Raw genomic sequence first — 20,645 nt, forward strand, 5'->3', positions numbered from 1 at the left:
GGTTTGTTGTGAATTACCATACATAACAAGTTAACCCACCTTGCATCCATGGGGGCATCACCACTGTATGTATATATGTATGTGGCTATGAACAACATGCTCGTGTAATGTACAGCTCTTGGAACAAAAATAAGAGCTACACAAACCTAGTTTAAATTTCGTATATATCCAGCGGAATTAGCTGGGATTCTCGACGTATACACACTCGAGTCCTGCTAATTGTCCTATGTCAAATCATCCATGCATTCATGAGCCCATTGATCAACCCATCCACTCATCATGCAAACCACCAGCACCATAATCAAGCTGAAGCCTGAGGAGGTACACAGTGGTCAGGTCAGGTGTAGTTACACTGAAACAAGGATAAAGTCCCCAAAGTCAGTTCTCTACAGCAGTGTTCCTTTTACTAGTAATTTATTCTGCCTGTGGCAAAACGCACACACACTAAAGAGATGTAATTCAGTCGGGCACATGCATTATTCAACAAAGTACAGGTTTATAAGAGGGATTCCTTTAACAGGAGAAAAGGCCATTTCAGACCATTTCAGTAGAAGTAGGATTTCATTTGGATTGAATCCAGGAGTCATCACTGAGGAGACGTTTAACTGAGGCCAATCAAGATCTGCAGGAGTAGAGACTTTTTTTATTCTCAATTATTTTTACATTAAAGATTGTTGTAAAGTGCCCGGTGAAGAGGGCCGGCCAATAAAGCAATATCAGAAATTATTGCAGTTTAATTTTCATCAAAAGCAAGATAACAAAAGATAAATGTATATCAATATGATGCTTTATGCATTGTGGGAACACAGTGAGGAGGAGAAACAGATAATGGATCGACCTAGTAATTGATAAGTAAAGTGTTCTGCTGTTGATCATTGATATCAATCATAAAAGTTCAAAATAATGATAATCTGAAACTAGATAAAGTTGTAGGATGAGATTTGTAGGCTTTAAATTAAATAGATTTAGCAACATATGGATTCAAATACAATAAAGAAGACATTTATCCAATTATGTCCATGGTTAACATGTTATATAAAGTATATGTCTGACAAAACCAGTGAAGCCTTCAGACATGTTACATCCACTCGGTCACATCCTCGGCCCCCATGCTCATGTGCACAGCTTGTCAGTCATTGCACGTCATTACACCACCATCCACCCCCCCGAGCTGAGTAAGAGACGCATTTCACCAGTGCCTCTCCCAGTCTGAGTCCGACACTCTGGCAAGAACAGAAACGGAGGGAGTCGGCCCGGAGACGAGACGCGGTCAGAACTATTGCATCAAGTTTTCTGAAAATTTTAAGTCTTGACCGCAGAGGAGAACAAAAGGTTTGAGGGGGTGTTGTTGAAAACAAGTGAAAGTCTGTTACTTATTCTCTGCACCAAAACTATTTGACTTTTGATCTCAGGTCAAACTTTACATGAAGTCCATGCAAGTACAGTGGTTATAGTTACTACTTTCTTAAGTACATATATCACACGTGGAAGAAGGGATTTTAATTCAATATTGCACTTCACGTAAAGTAAGAGTTTTCAAAGTACAATATGCAACACTACTCTTAATGCATGATCAGACAGTCCAGACATGAAGAATTCTCTTAGGACATTTTGTCGATTTTTTATGTTTCCCGACGTCTTATCTTAATTTCTGTTTACACGACAAAAAGCCGACTTAAATTTTCCAATTTAAGGTCAAGTTTTTGTTATTTTGCCACAGTGGTGGAGTGGCTAATTTACCACTTGATTATAATTACTTGCCATTGTCTCTTCTTCTTAGTCTAAATTAGAGTTAGAGTTGGCTTTAGTCTTCTACACTTTCTCAGAAGAGACACTGTACTGCTTGAACAAAAGTATTTGACAATATCCACGTATCAGAAAATAATAAACCATCCTACCCTTTAAATTTGTTATCATAATAACTCTAATGGCTTCATTAAACCCTGAAGTTAAAAAACAAGTTGATCACGACTTGATTTTCATATGAATGTCTTAATAACTTCTACTCTGTGTTTTATATGTTTCTATATAACATGATAAGGTGAAGCTGTGTTTTCAGATTCAGATGTACTGTATGTTTAGATACACTATCCAGGATTGACCATTGTCTAATAAGTAACTGATAAGTATGGATTGAAGTAGATAATATGTATAATAAGTTTAATTAGGGCAATGCAGATGGGCAAAATTTGTGATTATTCAAAAGTTAAAGCTTTGGATTGTGATTCTGTTGATTGCTTTATGAAGTAATAAGATGGCAACAAATGGCAACAAGTACAAAATCTAAAAATATTCATATTCAAATGTCTCTGGCAACAAAAACCTTGATATTAAACATGTAAACAAGGTTGAGGAGCCTCCTGAGAAATTGTTGCGGATGAGTTTTGCCCATCAAGTTGCAAATTGTGTCGGTGCCATTAGAATATAAATCTGCGTTTTGAGACAGAAACACGACAAATGCTGAATTATGAGTGTGATCAAAAACAATCTGCAATAATTCCGTATGCAGAGAAGCAGGAAACTAATTTATGCTATATGAAATCATTATAGGGCAAGATGCATTTCCTCCAAGTGCATCCAGAAAAAAAACTATAATCTGACCCATTTTTAAAACTCTACATTCAGCCTGTGTGTTTCTCTCTCCCTCTGCCTGTTACTTACTTAGCACCTGGATAAACAAGCAGAAAACATCCTGTGTTTAATGAGCTTTAGACCTATAGTGCATCTGTGTGAGTGATGAAGATACCTATACTGGTCCGTTAGTAACTGGTGCTGCTTGCTCCTTGCAGGGATTCAGTTTCGTCTCCCTACTTCCTGCAGCGTGGACCGCGCTCAGCCTCCTCCAGGTAACCAGTCTGTCTCCATCTCTTCTCCTCTCCGCCTCACTGGCTCTTATCTCCGCTAAAAAAAACTACATTTCAGCCGCAGCCATACATCCATGGGTTGGTAGAAAGATAAGCACAGAGACAAAAGTACATAAATGTGGACGTCTACTTAGGAGATAGGGAGACACATCAGTATGACTTTAGTATTTCTTTGGGTATCAAATGTTTGCTCATATTCCTGAAAATGATACTCTGCCAAACAGCATCTGGTTTTAAAATGAAAAAGTCCATTAGAGCATCCGTAAAACTTTTTTTATATATTTCAGACTCATTGTTTCTCCTGTTTTATGTTAAAATGCTCCTAAAATATCCGATAAGCTAATACTGTAATATTTTATCTAACAATAGCTCTTTTGGATTTTGTAGTAGTAAAGTAAAAATCTATCTCACAGGTTTGTGCGTTCTCTCAAAAACTTTTTTGATGTATTTGACGAAGGCTTTTATTTTCTCACCCTCACCGTGCAGTTTGAGCTCCATGATATTTATGAGGATTTTGATATATACACACGATACTCCTCACTATCAGTACTTGAGAAGTTCAGTCCTGATATGATCCAGTAAAGTGCAGGGTAAACAATATAGAGTCTACATCGAAGGACATCTGCTGTCCAGTCAATGTTATTGCAATATATATTATAATGTCCTTTTCTTTTTTTAAAGTAGGACGCTTCTCTCAGCAGAGGAGTCAGCAAATTAAAGGTCTTCACTGAACAGGAAACAGCTTAAGCAAATAATTGTGTGATTATTCCCGGCATATTAACGAAGGCGTGCGAGGCAACAAATCTGCCCCCGAATGTCAGCTCGTTTAGTCGAGCACAAAAGAGTGTGAGTGAAGAGCAGGGCAGCCGTGTAGTGCTGAGTCATCCTCCAGTCTGATGACAGGCTCATTTAGAGTATTTACCATTATCCTGCGGTGGGAGTACACTCATTCACTGCTTTCTACAGAGGAGCTTATGTGACTGGGCGTGTTCGCACGTTCAAAACCACTTTGGAAAACTCGGTGACCTTTCCTCCGCAGCGCCACCTTCAGCCCACATTGTTGCATCGGTTGAGTCACCAAGCTCGATTGAAAACAATTGGAAGGAGGGAGATAATATCTCTGAGGGACGAGACAGTGGAGGAGAGATGAGGAGAGGTTTAAACCCATTTGAGGAAATGATAATGCTCCGAGTTCCTATCGGCAATAAAACTGTTAACTTGTGTTTACTGGATTCCCCGATGCATCTGGAACGGGGAACAACTAATCCAGTTTTTAAATTGTCATCCATCTCCATCAAGGATTTCCTTCTTGCACATTTGCAGTCTGGAAACAATTAAAAGTCACTTTGCATGTGTCAGCAGAAGAGAAGCTGTTAAGTTATTCTAATTGGATGAGGTCACATCAACAGTGTTTCATTCAGCTGAGAAACTAAATTCCAAATAAAAGGCCAAGCGCAGCGACTCAGTCAAAGAGAATGGACGTCTGAGGGTAATGTCAGTTTTCAGGAGTCAAATAAGTTAGGGACTATCATTTATTACACTGTATATAAGGATCTATACAGGGTTTTTATCTATTTTTTATATACAGTGTTTTAAATAACTAAAAATACACATCATAATCACACTAAATGGGTAAAACTAACTCAAATGGAGGTACAGCACATAAACTAATCCAGTCTAAATAAAACCGTCCTGCACTAAATCACCTTCATCAAGGTTAGAATGTTTTTTGTTCTATTCAACGATGATCAATTTGGAGGAAGTGGTTAATGACCCCGTTGAACTCTTTTGTATTTTTACTGTGCAGAGAGGTGTTTGTGATATTTTTCACATGAACAGCAGCAACCTCTCTAAAAACAGTTTGGACCGAAACCTGAATTGTAACCTGCGTGAACAGTGTGGGTGAATCTGATAAACAAGATACTTCACATGTTGTGTAAAAATATGATGTGGAAGGTACTTTAACCTCACGTTGGAACCGTTTCATATACTCCTAAAGTTTTATGATCTGATTTGCCTGATTCAAAAAGGAAAAATCGTTTTTAATCCAAATCAATTACGTGGGTGCAAAGCTACAGATATATTAACATTATAATTAAGGCTAAATTAGAATTCAATGCAAGAAATACAGATACTAGAGTATTTATATATATATGTGGATGTTGATCAGTTTTCGTCTGGGACCAAGCAGCCTGTTACGTGTTTCCTTTAGGAAGTAAGTCAACGTATATAAATAGAATGTATGGTGTTATGTTCCAGCTGAGTCACTGCTCTTTTCAGTTCGGTCTCCACCCACCGCGTCTTGCAGAACTGCAGCCCCTTCGAGTTGGAAGCAAGTCAAGTCTCTGACTGGATTTAGCTTCACAGACTTCACTGGGATTTCTTCTATGCATTTAATTACCTGTATGGTTCAAAGTGGCGTGCGTGCACGAGTATATGTATCTGTGAGGTGTGTGGGCTCTATGTTAGGGGCTGTGTCTGCACCTACTTGTAAACAGTAAGACTTTGAAGCACAGATTCTTGCTGCATTAGGTAACACATTTAAATAATGGATGGGGATAAAGGACCAGAGGACTGAGAGAATCTGGGAGAAGCTTCAGGTTCATAACGGCCGTTAAAAGTGTCACAAAAGAAAGTTTGAGTCGTGATTCACAGACGACTTCTACTCTGTGATTCATGAAGATTCTTCTAACCTTAAGTGCAGAATATAATTCTTTATTCAGTGTAAAAAAGATAATTTTATTCAGGGTAAAAAAATCATTCAGTCAATCAAAGGATAAAAAGCAATTGTGTTGTTTTTTCTAAGGTTGTTAGAAATAAGTTTTCAAACTTATTTTCTCAACACAGAATTATTTTCATTTATTTTGGAATCATGTTTCGTGTAAGTGTTGCTTTTATTCCTCAAATAATTAGGTTTAATAATTTAATGGTAGAAATGGTTGATAATCAGCCCAGTTACTTTGTCACTTTTTGCTCTAGAAAACAAAGACACACTTGAAATCTAAATTTCAGTGTATTTTCTGTAAAACAAATCCTTTTCCATTATTTTAAACATTTTCTCCCCTGAACAATTACACGTTACGTCAGAGTTTTATCATCCAAGCAAGTGAAGTTGGCACAGTTCTGCTGTGAGGTCCATCTGGATGGATTACCATCAAGTTCTCATTGGCACTCGAGAGCTAATCTTTCCCATAATCCTTCATTTCACTTCCTGCAGTAAACACACAGACATGTTCCAGAGCTGCTGTTGCTTTTCACCTTAGTGACATTCCCCTCGCTTTGAAAGCTCTAACTCTAATCTGTCATCTCGTCACACACGGTGGGACACAGGTGACGGCAGCACTTGTCCGCTTCTGGCCACATTTTTCATTCTCATGTTTTATTTGATCCTCTACCCCTGTCTTGCCTTGTCCTCGTCCTCTCATCCTGCTTGTGCTATCCAGCGGTATCATATCCTCCTAGTTACAAGAAGACTCCACCTCCCGTGCCCCCGCGCTCCACCACCAAGCCTCTTATCTCTGTGACAGCCCAGAGCAGCACAGAGTCCACCCAAGATGCCTACCAGGAGGGCAGGCATCCCCGGGGCGGTCTGTGGACCACGGACAGCCTCGGCCGTCCCATCTACAGCTCCACGGACAGCCTGGACAGCACCAAGGCGGTCACCATGGCCATGGAGTCAGCAGCAGGCAAGAGGCACGTATCCTCGGGCAGCCACACCTCCGTCCAGACGTGCGACAAAGCGGTGCTGGTGTCCAAGGCCGAGGAGTACCTCAAAACCCCACGTTCCTCCATTGGGATACAGGTAACAAACTGACTCACCACTCAGCCTTCATACCAATTACACCTGTCTCCCTCAGTTTGATATTCACAACGTTCACATGTAGGAGAGCTGTGCAACTGTAAAAACACCTCTGGGCTCTCAGTCATTCATTTTAAATAAAAACATTGTTTTTTCTCTCCAAAGAAGAAAATTACAATGGATTTTTTGTAGATGTCACAATGAATCACTCTGGATGGAAAAAAATACAATAACAGAGATGACAGCAGAGGTTGATCTTTCATGAATAACTTACAGTACGTCCACATCTACAACTACATGTGTGCAAATGAGCTAATCTTCGTTATTTAAGAGATGTGATCAATTCCCAAATATACCAGTCAGTGTGAACTTCATGGTCTCAAAGTCCTGTTTAACTTTATGCATGTGTAACCTGGAGGAGTAGTAAAGAGTGATATCCACCAGCTGAAGGTAAACGAGAGCTCAAGCTCGAGTCAAAGAGTCACTCTGACAAACTTAGGCTATTCTGAAGGCGAATAGCAGTGGTTGGACCTAGGTGCCCGTCTGAACTATGCTGCTCCCGCGGACAAAGTAGAGCAGTGTCCAAGAAAATGTGTCCGGTTGTTTAAAATGGATGCCGTGTCGATAACGAAACAGACGTCCAACTAAAGGATTGTGTCGTACAGCTTCACCTTGTACCAGAATCCTGAAAGACTCTCGACCAACCAAGAACCACGGAGCTGCTCATTCAGTCTCTGGAGACGACGATCTGAAACCTGGGAAAGCACCAAACATTCCCCAGGGACCAGGCAGCTCTTGTCTCTTGATCCTTACATAAAAGTGCTGGTTCTCTTACAGTGGCGCTGACTGTTGGTTTAGCAGCTACGCTCTGCAGAGCAGGAAGGATGAGCGGGGGGGTGTCACTTCACTCCTGACTGCCAGTTGCCCTTGTGGTCCTTGTTTAGCACTTGGAAGTTTGAGAATGATTATGAAAGGCAGAGCTGTTTGATGTATGTATGAAACAATCTGTGCAATGCTTTTCAAAGAGTTGATTGTGGGAGATGATAAGAGACCTTCTCCAAACCAGCACACCTGCCTTTGCTGTAAAGGAAACAATCGAGCTACACAACATGTTTGTACTGTCGAGCGGTCGCGATGTGTGTTGACTTGAATCGTCTTCTGCTGTGCCTCTTCTCCAGGTGGAAAGTGTGACCGACTCTGAGACAGAAAGTAAAGCCCTTCCTCAGTTCCATTCCATAGGGATCCAGGTGGAGGATCACAAACGGTGAGTAACACGGACAAAACACTTTCTTCCATATTCTCAAGTGGGCTTATTAACATTTCATCTCTGTCCTTGTCAGGCATGGGCGGTTCAAGCGCTCGAATAGCGTGACCACTGCGGTGCAAGCAGACATGGAGCTGGAGGGCTTCCCCTCCATGGAGGACAAGGGCCTGCAGTTCGGAGGCGGCTTCGGTCGCCACTCGGAGCCCAGCACGCCGACCCAGTACGGGGCGATCCGCACGGTGCGCACCCAGGGCCTGTTCAGCTACAGGGAGGACTACCGGCCGTCCAGTGGGCCTTCCAGCCCGCAGCCCGAGCCCTGGCTGGTGGGGCCTGGCATGGAGGGCACCGAGGCCGGCCGCGCGTCCCCCCTCCGCAGGGACGGCAGCTGGTTCATGCAGCTCCTCCACAATGAAACCAAGCGGCTGGAGGGATGGTGCAAAGAGATGGAGAGAGAGGCCGAGGAACACGACATGTCGGAGGAGAGTGAGTGTCCCAAAGGGAAACCATCTTTGTCTTTATGATATTTAACGCAGGATGTCCGCTGTAATTAAAGATGGTGCTTCCTCGCACTATCCAGCTAAAATATCCTGAATTCAAAACCTGCCATCTTATGTGTTTGGAGCAAAAGTCTGCAAAGAGGGGTGGAGCCACTGTAGTGAGGTCTCAACCAATCATAAATCAGTCTCAGCTGTCAATCTTGACTCAAATAACTAATTAAAGCCAAACTTAGCGGAAACATAAACACTTCAACATCCTTAAACTAACTGAGATGACAGAAACCATCTTTGTGAACTTGTTGACATGAATTTTGAGATTTTAGTTACAGTCTAAAACGTAAACCAGTATAGCCACAGTGGACACTGACACAATAAGCTGTCATGTTACCCATGAAAACCCTGAATCTTGATGGGATCCTTCTGAATGAAAGATGTTTCTAATCATGTTGCGTCAGTTGTCAAATCAAATTCTGTCCCTTCCTCTCTCTCTCTCTCTCTACATGTGTTCGTCCACCAGTCCTTGGAAAAATCCGGAGCGCAGTGGGAAGTGCTCAGCTGCTAATGTCTCAAAAGTTCCAGCAGTTTTACTGGTTATGTCAGCAGAATCTGGTGAGTATTCCATGTGTGTGTGTCTGTGTGTGTGTGTGTAAGCATGAAATCGACCGACATGGTGTTAATATGTCACACAAAGGATCAGAGGTAAACTCATCCTCTTCCTCTTCCTCTTGTGCTCGCTCTGACGCTGCACTTGTGCACCTTCCAGAAATAGAGCTCAGGGATCGATAGTGAAGCCGTCCCGCTGCCACTCGTGACCCACTGTGGACGAAAGGGGAATTCCAATAGGAAGCAGCACCTGTGTTTCGAGGGCCATCCATTAATGCACAGTGGCAGCGGCGTGGACGGGACCTTTAGAGTTTGAGTAATGGACCGACACGCCGCCTCACTGTTTAGCCCTCACTTCACGTAGACGGGGATATTGCACCTTTCTCTTTCCACAAAATGTCGTCAATGAGAAAGTTTCTGCAGATACAGAAAAGAGACGGGTGCTTAATCACCTCTGTCTAAAGGGCAACTAATATTTTTAATGAAATGCAAAACCTTGAGGAGGCGGTTGAAATCTGCCTTACGTTGGGTTTTGTGTGTGTGTGTGTGTGTGTGTGTGTGTGTGTGTGTGTGTGTGTGTGTGTGTGTGTGTGTGTGTGTGTGTGTGTGTGTGTGTGTGTGTGTGTGTGTGTGTGTGTGTGTGTCTGAGCTCAGTTTGTTGCTCTCTTTAAGATGGATTCATGCTGCGGTTTCTCTCTCTGTAGACAATGGGATGATGAATTAAGTCTAACATTGTTAGTGACAAGCCTTGAGATAGCCCCCCCCCCCAGCCCTCAGACAGGTCAAAGAGACAGGTTTCCCCTGCTGGGCGGAGGAAGAACTGCATGACGTTTGGGTTGATAGAATGTTCTTGGGTCTGATTTGGCACTGGTGTGTTTGCTGTCTGTGGTAACGGTTGTGTGGAGCCGCCTGATTGTGCAAGTTGTCATCTGCACTGTCATTTAGACAATTGTGCGTTTGCTGTATCGAAGCTTTGGAGCAGCTAAGTGTTCCCCCAACAGCTGACCAATTTAATTTAAGAATTATATTTCCTCTGGCTTTTGGGTATCCACAAGTTGTTGTTATTTACTTTTTAGCCCTTTATTCCTATTGTATTCCATTTCATTATTTTATTGTACACAGCTTGGTTAAATGTGATATGTACATAAACATGACTTGAATACTAAATTTAATAACATTTTAAAATTACAACAATATAGAATTATAACATATACAAACACAGACAGTAATTTGTGCACACTGAAAATAAATGTATGATTTGAAGTAACAACCTCTCTTACACTCAAATAAATTTGATTATTGATAATCATTGTTGTTGCTATATGACATAAAATAAATTAAATCTGCCGCTATATATATAAAACGTTGTGATATTATGACGTTTTAAGAATGTGACCACAAAATGTCAGTTGAGGTTATGAACCAATTTTGAAGCTATGCTGCCACCCAGTGGTGAGGAGGGGGAGGTTCAGGTGTAGATGTGGTTATGAATGACCAGAAAGTAAATTGTGCTTTCAAACACAAAGTGGATATGATGGTTTCAGTGACATGGTTTCAGAAAATGTCAAACACTCACCACATCTCGTCCTCCACCGTCTCCCCAGGACCCCAGTGCCATGCCCAGACCCACATCTCAGGACCTGGCTGGATTCTGGGACCTGTTGCAGCTTTCCATCGACGACGTCACTGCCAAGTTCGATGAGCTGCAGCAGATCAAGAGCAACCAGTGGCAGCTGGTGGAGAGTCCGGAGAAGAAGGTAGAGACGGTGATACTTTTATTTAACTTCTCACAGATCCACACTCTCAAAACACTGAGGACTAACCCACTGAACTACACAGACATCAGTGATCCTGTTTGTCACATTGGAATCATCAGCTGTAGCTCTACGATAATCGTCTCATCTCAGGATCACGTGTGAGAAGCACATTTAGGTGGCTATGTGTTTCTAGATGGACTAAAGCCTTCGGGGCTCTTGGATAATTATCTTCATGCTACAGCTGTAGTAGCGAGGGCTGTTATTTACCTCCAGCAGTTAACGGGCACATCTCAGGCTCCTTGAAGTCGAGTGCTCACAGTCCCACAGATGCTCTTTATTGAGCTGATCTCCTTCAAGCAAGCGAGGCACCGATTTACTCCCGACAGCAGATTATCAAGCAATTAGAAAAAGCTTCTATTCAAAAAGCATCAGTCTGTTTTTGGTGTTGGAGGTTTTATAGGTGAAATGTTAATGGTGTCATATGTAAGGTAAGTGATGTTCTAACTATATAACCAGTCAAGAACTTAATAGATTAAAGTTATTCGAAGTAATTTCTGTTCTCAGGGAATCAGGGGCTGTGATACCGACTAGAGCCAAACCCATTCACCAGTTATTCAGCCGATATGAGCCTTTCACTAAACATCATCATCATCAACATCCCACTCCACAGCACAGCAGCCATCCAATAATGTCTGATTCGATCCACTGTTCTATTTGTAATCCATTCAATTTAAGGTCCATATAATTGATATCCTCATCAACACCCTTTTCAACTTTAGACCTTTAATAGAGATACGTGTTCTAATCACATTTCTCCCTTCAAATCCACATGTTCTGTGGAGTTTATTGCTTAAATAATCGAGACATTGTTTTAGTTTAATCACGTCGATCTATCTCCCAAGGAGCGGAAGTGGCCCCCACCCCTGCCCAAGCGGCCAGCCAAGGGCCACGGTGTTATAACGCGGGAGCGCTCTCTGGACCTTCAGGACCGCCAGCGGCACGAAGCCCGCCGACGCCTCCTGGCTGCCAAACGAGCAGCTTCTTTCAGACAGAACTCAGCCACCGAGAGGGCGGACAGTATCGAGATCTACATCCCCGAAGCCCAGACGCGGCTTTGAGGTCCACACACTCATCGTCCACTTTCTTCCTCCTGCTGATGTCCTCATTCTGTCCCCCCAGCTCGTCCACTGTGTTGCCATCTGTTGTTGCCATTCTCTGGGTTGTCCCCACTGAAGCTACACTAGGCAAAGAGTTCAGAGGAAACCATTCTTTTCAGCCTAAATGACCACGTGGCACTGCCATGGGGGAGAACGCCCCGAGTGAGGAGTCAGGTGAGTCAGGTGTGTGCGATGCTCGTCCCCCAGGAGGAGATAAAACAAATCAGAAATTTTGATTGAAACCCGAAACAGTAAAACCTGGACACACCAGCATTAGACCCTTTTTCCTCTCGTCCCTCTGGTCTGATTAAAGTTGGTTAACAGGGATCTCAGGCCAGCTGGATTAGTGAGCGTCAGTATTCTCATGGATATTCAATGTCATAAAAAAAAGGTCTACATGTCTTCGTCACCTGAAGCTGCTAATGTGAAGTTGCCTCGTGTAGCTTTCAGCCCTCAGGGGACTCGACACATTCTGCACCATGAGAATGAGCTGCTATATCCAGAAAGATAACATTTCACTTCACATGAATTTCAGCTATAACTTCAAAACTTCCTTCATCGCTATCAGCCCCACGGAGGGAATGAGAGTAATGTGATATTTGCTTCGTTCAAAGGGAAACACAAAGTGCAACTTTATCTCATCAGCAACAATGGTCCTGGGTTAAAGCAGCCGGATGTCAACACAGCAGCAGAGAGTTATTGTTTTCATTAGACACCTGGTACAACTTTATTGTTGTCGAGATTTCCTGCCACTTTTGTGGTTATAGAGTCGGAATGGACGGGCCGTATAAACAATACACTCGTTTCTACCATTATTGCATCACTCCATCTTGAACTAGATTGGCATATACCAGATTTTTCCCCTTATTAATCATGAATTATTTACTGGAGAAATAGTGATAATGTTGACGAAAGCTTTATGTTGCTATGTCAAAGAAAGATAATACAAATTCCTGATCTGCACCAAAATGTAAAGGTTCAGTGTGTAAGATTTAGATGAAATGGGTCTATGAGCAGAAATAGAATATAAATGAATCCTAGTGATGTTTTCACGAGTGTGTTTCATCTAAATCATAAGAATTGTGGTTTTCTTTCACCTAGAATGGGCCCTTTATATTTAAATACTATATATTTACACCAGGAGCGGGTCCCAGACGGGAGGGGAGGTGACAGGAATTCAGCTGCAACGTGCAACTTCACCACTAGATGTCACTAAACTCCACACACTGAACCTTTAATTGGTTCTTCCTATATAAACACCTCAGTTGTTTTTTTGTGTGTAATATTGCTCACGAACAATCAAACCAAACAAACAGACATGACCTCCGTGGCCGAGGTGACCAGGCGAGCTGCAGCCGTGGAACAGTGTTGCTGAATGAGATCTGAAAATGAGGCTAAAAACTCCATCATTTCCCTTCATGGATTCACTTTAATCCATATTTAAAAAACCACCGCATCTTAGAACGTTTTTTAAAGATATGTACGTTATTTGCTGCTGGATGCATTTCCATTGCAGAACAAATATGAATTATTAACAGAAAAAAAAAGAAGTTTTACGAAGCCTGGAAGAGGTGACTGTATCCAACAATGCATTTTGCACCTTATAATATTCATGTTTGTATTTCCAAGGGAAATGTAGTTTATGAAGCTCATGTGATATTGTTGCAGTTGAATTGCAAGGACAGAAATGGAGGATTTACAACAGAATTTCATGTTGTTCTATAGGATCATGTAAACTGCACCTTCTGTTTATTTATTTCCGAAGCCGCTCAGGCCTCGTAATCGTAAATCAAACATGTTTAATCACACGTACAGTATCTATCACACCCCCGACATCACAGTATACATCCAGTATCTCTAGCTAAAGCAGTTGTGTGTTGATTTTAGTGAGTTCGACCTGCTGACTGGGGGGGGGGGGGCCTCGGCTAACAGCTCATTTCTCATGACATACTGCATCAGACCTTTTTTTCCAAGAGGCGCATATTTAAAAAAGAATATACTGTTGTTATTTTGATCTGCTCATGTAGTCTATGAAAGACAGGTGCAAATGACACTTTAACAATATTCAGTTACTATAGTAAATGGTGCTGCTTTTTACTCTGAAACTGTTGTCCTTTACCAAGTCCTATGTGCACACACAAACACACACACACACACTCACACAGACACACTCAAGGACTTTTTAAAACTGAGATTTATTAACATGGTGCCCGGTGTCTCTCCAACGACGTGTGGGACATTGTGACTTTAGGAAAGATCATCTTTGCAATGCTCTCGCCCTCAGCGGTGAAAATCAGGAGAAGGTTTCATGGTGTAACTTCCTGTCTGGCTTGAGAAGAGGTCGGGTTTATTTATCAGACGGGAGAGATTACAGGATTTCGACATTCCACCGACCTTAAAGTAGAATCTACTACAGTGTACCTGTCCATATTTTATACGACACAGACGAAGAATCCCCGACATTTTGCTCACACACGCCCATTCATTCAATCCAGTCCCAGGTGATTAAGACTATTACAGGGCTACCAGGTTTCCCATGTTACTGTAATAAGACCAGTGCCCAGTAGGGGGCAGCAGTCTGTGTACTGTAAATACTTTGGTGAAGTAGTGAGAGCTGCTTGCCAGGAGGGAGAGTCTTTTACTTTGTGACACGTATACATCACTGCTGGATTGGAAACCCTCACCCTACCAGACGGCCTTAAGCAAAAAATAAATAAACGAATGTAGAGCCCCGAACAATGCAAAAAAAAACAAGAGAATCAGAAGATGCTAAAAGATCCAGGCAGGTCCACTCACGAGATGTTTCAGGAGTGTTTTGACTTTACAGACACACGCAAAAAACGAAACAATAAAATTCATTAAATGGAAAACTGAGCAAATTTAATCAGACATTTAAATTTGAAGTCTAATTAAGTCTGCTTCGGTCTGCGAGAGAGAGAATTGACCGTTTTAAATATTCCTCCTTGTTTATTTCAACTTTTGTTCTCAAAGAAACAAACGACAGCTTCACTGAATTACGAGACAACAGCTGATGACTTCAACAACTCAACTGCTCTTCCACCTGATTGAAGGTCAAGCAAATCAAGTCCACTTCCCACAGACTGCATACTGTGACTCCATCTTGTGTGGTACTTGATCAAGTCCTCATCATCCATCTAGGCTTTCCTTTAGGAGCTACCTTTTCAAACGGGGGGGGGGGGGGGGGGGGGGGGGTTCTGTGGTTTTGTAGCTTCAAGCCCGTCACTTAGAATTTCTCTGCAGGTTGTTTCCACTTTCAAACCAGTAAACATGAGTGAAATCTACAAAATTCGAATTAGTGGTAATAATCCATAGATTAGCTTCTCTGCCACCTGTAGGAGACGAGGCAGCAAAGAGCAACTGGGAGAGTAAAGAGCTGAGGATCGACTGGGAAGACCTACTGGTCTCTGGCTTAAAATGGAAAACGATGTCACTTTAGCTGTTTTTGCACCAGTCCCCAGTGGGCGGGGGGGGGGGGCTGATTTCAGACACAAAGATGTCCTCGAAAGTCACAGGGACACCGGCGGCTGCGAGCTGTCACAGTACGTATGAGACACACACACACACAGACACACACACACATGTGCTGACATAGATATTTAGACAAGTGTTTTGTGACCTCACGCGGGGCTCGTCTGTGATCGTGACACATCAACACGACATCTTCAGTGAAAACACAGAATATTTCTCTTCCTTGTCTGGGTCACGTTCTATCTCACCAAGCCACAAGGGGCTTAGACGTTTGGCAACTATGTACATGACAAACCCTCAGGTGCCTTACGGTTTGATCCTCATCGGACTCTGTGAGTGAATGTGCTGGCTTGAGATCTGTTGAAGGACTGCAACACCTGCTAAGAGTGAGAGTTTGTCTGTGATACCATTACAAAGGGCTGGAAACTGGGATGGGTCGGACTGCAGAATTTAAAAACTTTATATTTGACTACTTTAAACTTCGGACTGTAATAAACTTCAGCACAATAACAGTAAGAGGGCAGCGAAGGAGGATTCTGTAACACCTGTTATCCTCTTCTTTTTGGGGTTTGGACTCAGATCTCATAGAAGTTCTGCTGCGTGTCACCACGATGCAGTGAGATCCACTTCACGAGTCACGACTGTGGACACAGGTCCGTTCAAATTACGATCAATTGTAGAAAATCTGTGGATTTGACAATTGATACACATTTCGTGCCTCGTTTCCAAACAGTTTTGTTTTCGTGTCTGTAATTCCGTGTCATATTCGGACTCCGCTCCCCTAGTGTTCAACGACTGGAACTGCATTTATCTACGGCTGGATAGAGACGCCGCCAGTAGAGAAATTGTGGGATTATGTACCCGGAGCAATATTTGGAAGAAAGAACGTGCTTGATGATTGTTGTTTAAAGCACATTATTTATGTTGATTATATTATGGTCATTAAATCTATCGATTGTACACAAATCATGTTCAGCAAAAAACTTTTTGTAATTTATAGTGTTCAACTGGCAGAACAGGTATATATTTAATTATACAATTATACAGTTTGAGTAACAATAGTGTCAAACAATTGAATTCAAATAGTCTCTTAGCTAATTGGTGTTTATGGTAAAACTTCAAGTGGCACAAAGTGTGTAAAGTCTGTCCGAACCTATAAACACACTTCTGTCACCGACACAGAGCTTGGTGGAAACAAGGCATCGAGGTCACATCCATTTCTGCAAATCTATATTTTAAAAGGTCTATATATTTTCCTCCTTGCTGTGATATTGTAATCTTGTGATGTTTTTAGCCTTTTCCTCGGCATCAACATCGGCAGAATCTGGAGACTGACAAAACTTGACCAGCCAAAAAGTGCAATAGTGTTTTCATACAATGGCAGGCAGGCTCCCCTACAGCTATTTACCTCATAGATAAGCATTTTAGTGAAACATGGTATATTAGGAGTAGTTGTAATCTCCAGAGTAAGTATTTGTCCTGCCTGTGTACTATGCAGCAGTACTTCTGTGGGGCTGCAGAGCCGTGCAGGCCCTGGTGCACATCACCTTTCATTCACCGAGCTCTGAAAAGCACCGTGTTCACCGTGCTTTACACTGCAGGAGCAAACATGTGCTGTCATTGTCATCCAATTCCAAATCCTATAGAGTTATCCTATTTGCTTTACGCTGATTTGAAAAATACGTACTGTAAAGAAAAAGGTCAGCTAACTTTCAGTACTACTCGAAAATGAGTCACGTTCATAGTCGTCCTGAAGATCGACCTCAGAGAAGTCTGTATAGGTGCTGAATCAAACTACTTCTCTCATTGTACTTTTACATTTTCTTCTTCTTTTGGCTTTATTCTGACAATCAGCACACATCAAACACACACACACACACAAACACACACACACACACTGCAGCAGTGGTGTGATGTCCTCAAGATGGCGCCCTGAGTTTCCCTCATATTCACATCTTGAGGATTCTTTTACACCGAGTCTCCGTTCGATTTTCATTGAAAGCTTTTCTCCTGGATTCTGATACAGTTGCGCTGCAAAGATGTCTTTCTACTGTTTGCTCTCTCTTCTCATAAATCACCTGAGTTCTGACTACGTGCTGTGGATCCATCACCACTGGGCTGTACGAGTGTATTTGCTCCTCAAGCAATAAACCTGATTTAGATATTTTAGTTGGTGTTTCGAACTGATCTTACCTTAAACTGCTTTATCGTTTAAAAGCTGCTTAGAAAGTGGTTTGAAATTTGGGGAATTACCACAGACTGTATAAAATAGATGAGGAGACAGTGAAACCAAATCATCTGGATCGCCCCCTAGTGGGTAGCTGCTGTAATTGGCTATAGGTCAAAGCTAAAAAGCAAAAAATGATTGGCAGCTGAGACTGATGGAGATGAGTCGAGTGTGAGAATCAATGACACCACAGCTCCACCCCCCAAATCACTACAGACCTGGCTCCAAATGACGTCAAAAGTGCAACGTTTTGGAAGTCCATCTTTATATACAGTCTTTGGGAAATATACATAAGGACCCTTGAGATGGAATAGCCTAGCATTAAGCATGAAAACGGGGGATGGCTCCAGCTTGCCTCAATTCACATGTAACAAAATCTGTGTAAAAAGCTGAGTAAATCTCAATCAACATGTTACGTATGAAAAATTGACATAAAAGGAAAAAAACTAACATTTGACAGTGGTCATATACTGGTTTACTTCTTAGCTAGGAACAGAGAAGCTACTCCACAAAACCAGCATAAAACCACAAAATCCAAATTTTCACACTTGAAACCGGTTCATTTGTGCTGGTCGGTGGATTTGTTGCATTTGGGCAGAGCCACGCCCCCAGTCTCTATGCTAAGCCACACCCCTAGTCGCTATGCTAAGCTAAGCTAACGTCTCACAGGATTAGCAACTATTTCCCCAAATTACAAATTATTTATTGAAGCAGTCAAATATTTCTCTTTAGCTTATGTTAGATGAGATTATATTTAAAGGCATTTCACACGCTCACATGTAATATTTTTTCCTCACGCTTGTTTTATTATTAATATTCTCAAGTGATTTTAGTTACGAGCCTGACCAGTGTAATAAACAACAGAACGCAGGGCGGTTACACTATTTTACACCACAAACTCGTCTCTTGCACCAATTTCCGGACACACAATCCAAGTGGAACCACAATATACAGACGTACGTTGTCCACATATTGTTTTTGGATTGTGTGTTTCTATTCAAAATAACAGGGAGGAGCAGTGTTTGTGTGCTGTTTGTGTGTCTGTGCTTTATGAGGGGAGAGAGCAGTCACAATTTAGTTTGCCTCTGGTGGAGAAACGTCTTGTGTTGTGGCTGTGGGTAGAAATAACAAGAGGCCTCCTCTGGGCTCTGGAATGTGACACGAGAAACATTTGATAGCATAAAAGGTTTGTGGTTAGCTTAAGACTATTTTCAATTGTTAGATATCTCAATAATGAGGATAAATATAATGCCAAATATTCAGTATTTGTACAGAAATATACATATATAAATATATAATATATGCCTAATTTAAATGGAACTATTTTCCGCTCTTGACCATGTTTTTGTTGTTTACCGTTCTTTTGTCAACATTATTTTATAAGATCTTCAGATAGCATGCGGGATAGTGAAAATGAATGTATTCTTTAGTGTTTCATTGCTGGTCAGTATTGCAGCATTCTACGAATCAGTTTGTGTTTGTAAGATTTATTTAAGCTGAATATTTCATTTCTAGATTTTTTCTTTGATCTGGTTGTGAAACTTTCTTTTGTTTTCTAAATGCAGGATTCTGACAAATTTAAATCATTCTATTATTTCCCTGCTTTATCAGCGTGGTTCAGTATATTTTGCCTCTTCTGAAGTTCTGCTATCTACCATGTTGTAAATAATTATGCAAATTAAACTTTTTGAAGAAAACTGCACGGTTGTGAGAGAGAATTTCATTTTGACTTTATAAGCACCAGGACTTGTTTTCAGGAATGAGCTGTTGCATGAAGCACAACAAAATAACTTTATAATATTGTTTTTTTTTTTTTATAGGGGAACAATAAAATGCAGTTTGTAAATAAAAGGCTTTGGGATTCTACAAACTAAAGTTTCTCTGAACTGTGTTGTTCACCAAACCACAGACATTCAGTCTGTATATCCTGTAGATATTTAACCTGTATACACATGTGACAAAGAACAAGATGGAGGCCAATCACTGGAGACACACTTACAGGTACGTCTTCTTCTGCTTCCTGTTCTTGTTCTTGTTCCTCTTCTCTTCCTTCTTCCTGTTTTTCTTCTTCTACTCCCCTGTCTCCTTCTTCCTCTTCTCTTCCTTCTTCCTGTTTTTCTTCTTCTACTCCCGTCTCCTTCTTCCTCTTCTCTTCCTTCTTCCTGTATTTCTTCTTCTCCTCCTCTATCTCCGTCTTCTGGTTCTTCTTCTTCTTCTCCTCCTTCGTTTTTCTTCTTCTCCTCCGCCTTCTTCCTGTTTTCTCTTCCTCCTCCTCCTGTTTCTCCTCTTTCCTGTTCTTCTTCCTGTACTCCTCCTCCTTCTTCTTCTTCTTCTTCTTCTTCTTCTTCTCTTCCTTCTACCTGTATTTATTTTTCTCCTCCTTTATCTCTGTCTTCCTGTTCTTCTTCTTCTTCTCTTCCTTCTTCCCGTTTTTCTTCTTCTCCTCCTCCTCCTCCTCCTTCTTCCTGTTTTTCTTCTTCTCTTACTCTTTCCTGTTCTTCTCCTCCTCCTCCTTCTTTTCGCCCCTTCCTGTTTTACTTATTTTCTTACTCTTTCCTGTTCTTCTCCTCCTCCACCTCCTTCTTTTCGCCCCTTCCTGTTTTTCTTCTTCTCTTACTCTTTCCTGTTCTTCTTCCTGTACTCCTCCTCCTTCTTCTTCTTCTCTTCCTTCTACCTGTATTTATTTTTCTCCTCCTTTATCTCTGTCTTCCTGTTCTTCTTCTTCTTCTCTTCTCTTCCTTCTTCCTGTTTTTCTTCTTCTCCTCCTCCTCCTTCTTCCTGTTTTCTCCTCCTCCTTCTCCTCCTTCCTGTTCTTCTCCTCCTCTACCTCCTCCTTGTTCTTCTTAGTTTAACAGCAGCTTGTGTCCATGGTGATGCAGTGCCATCTTATTTAACTCACAATTTATACGTTTGAAAATAACAATTGAAATAACATTGAGTTGATATTGTGATTAATCAAAATGCTAAAATCAAAATAGTTATATATAT

General features: G+C 41.6%; 1 protein-coding gene and 1 long non-coding RNA gene across 2 annotated transcripts in view; one reads left to right on the forward strand and one right to left on the reverse strand.

The window, feature by feature from the left end:
- The window catches only part of LOC128460171 (disks large-associated protein 2-like), a 36,708-nt gene extending 24,806 nt beyond the window's left edge, over positions 1 to 11,902 (forward strand). The window contains exons 5-10 of the mRNA XM_053445238.1: positions 6,308 to 6,666; positions 7,842 to 7,927; positions 8,004 to 8,410; positions 8,942 to 9,033; positions 10,632 to 10,784; positions 11,687 to 11,902. Coding sequence (XP_053301213.1) covers positions 6,308 to 6,666; positions 7,842 to 7,927; positions 8,004 to 8,410; positions 8,942 to 9,033; positions 10,632 to 10,784; positions 11,687 to 11,902 — 1,313 coding nt within the window. The remainder of the gene's footprint in view (positions 1 to 6,307; positions 6,667 to 7,841; positions 7,928 to 8,003; positions 8,411 to 8,941; positions 9,034 to 10,631; positions 10,785 to 11,686) is intronic.
- LOC128460172 (uncharacterized) lies at positions 2,756 to 19,750 on the reverse strand. Its single transcript, XR_008342184.1, has 3 exons — positions 19,657 to 19,750; positions 10,604 to 10,760; positions 2,756 to 2,901 (listed from the first exon to the last, which is right to left on the reverse strand). It is a non-coding gene; the product is annotated as an uncharacterized LOC128460172 (long non-coding RNA).
- Positions 19,751 to 20,645: the final 895 nt, after the last annotated feature.

This window comes from Pleuronectes platessa, chromosome 17, assembly GCF_947347685.1.
Source record: "Pleuronectes platessa chromosome 17, fPlePla1.1, whole genome shotgun sequence".
Taxonomy (NCBI): Eukaryota; Metazoa; Chordata; class Actinopteri; order Pleuronectiformes; family Pleuronectidae; genus Pleuronectes; species Pleuronectes platessa.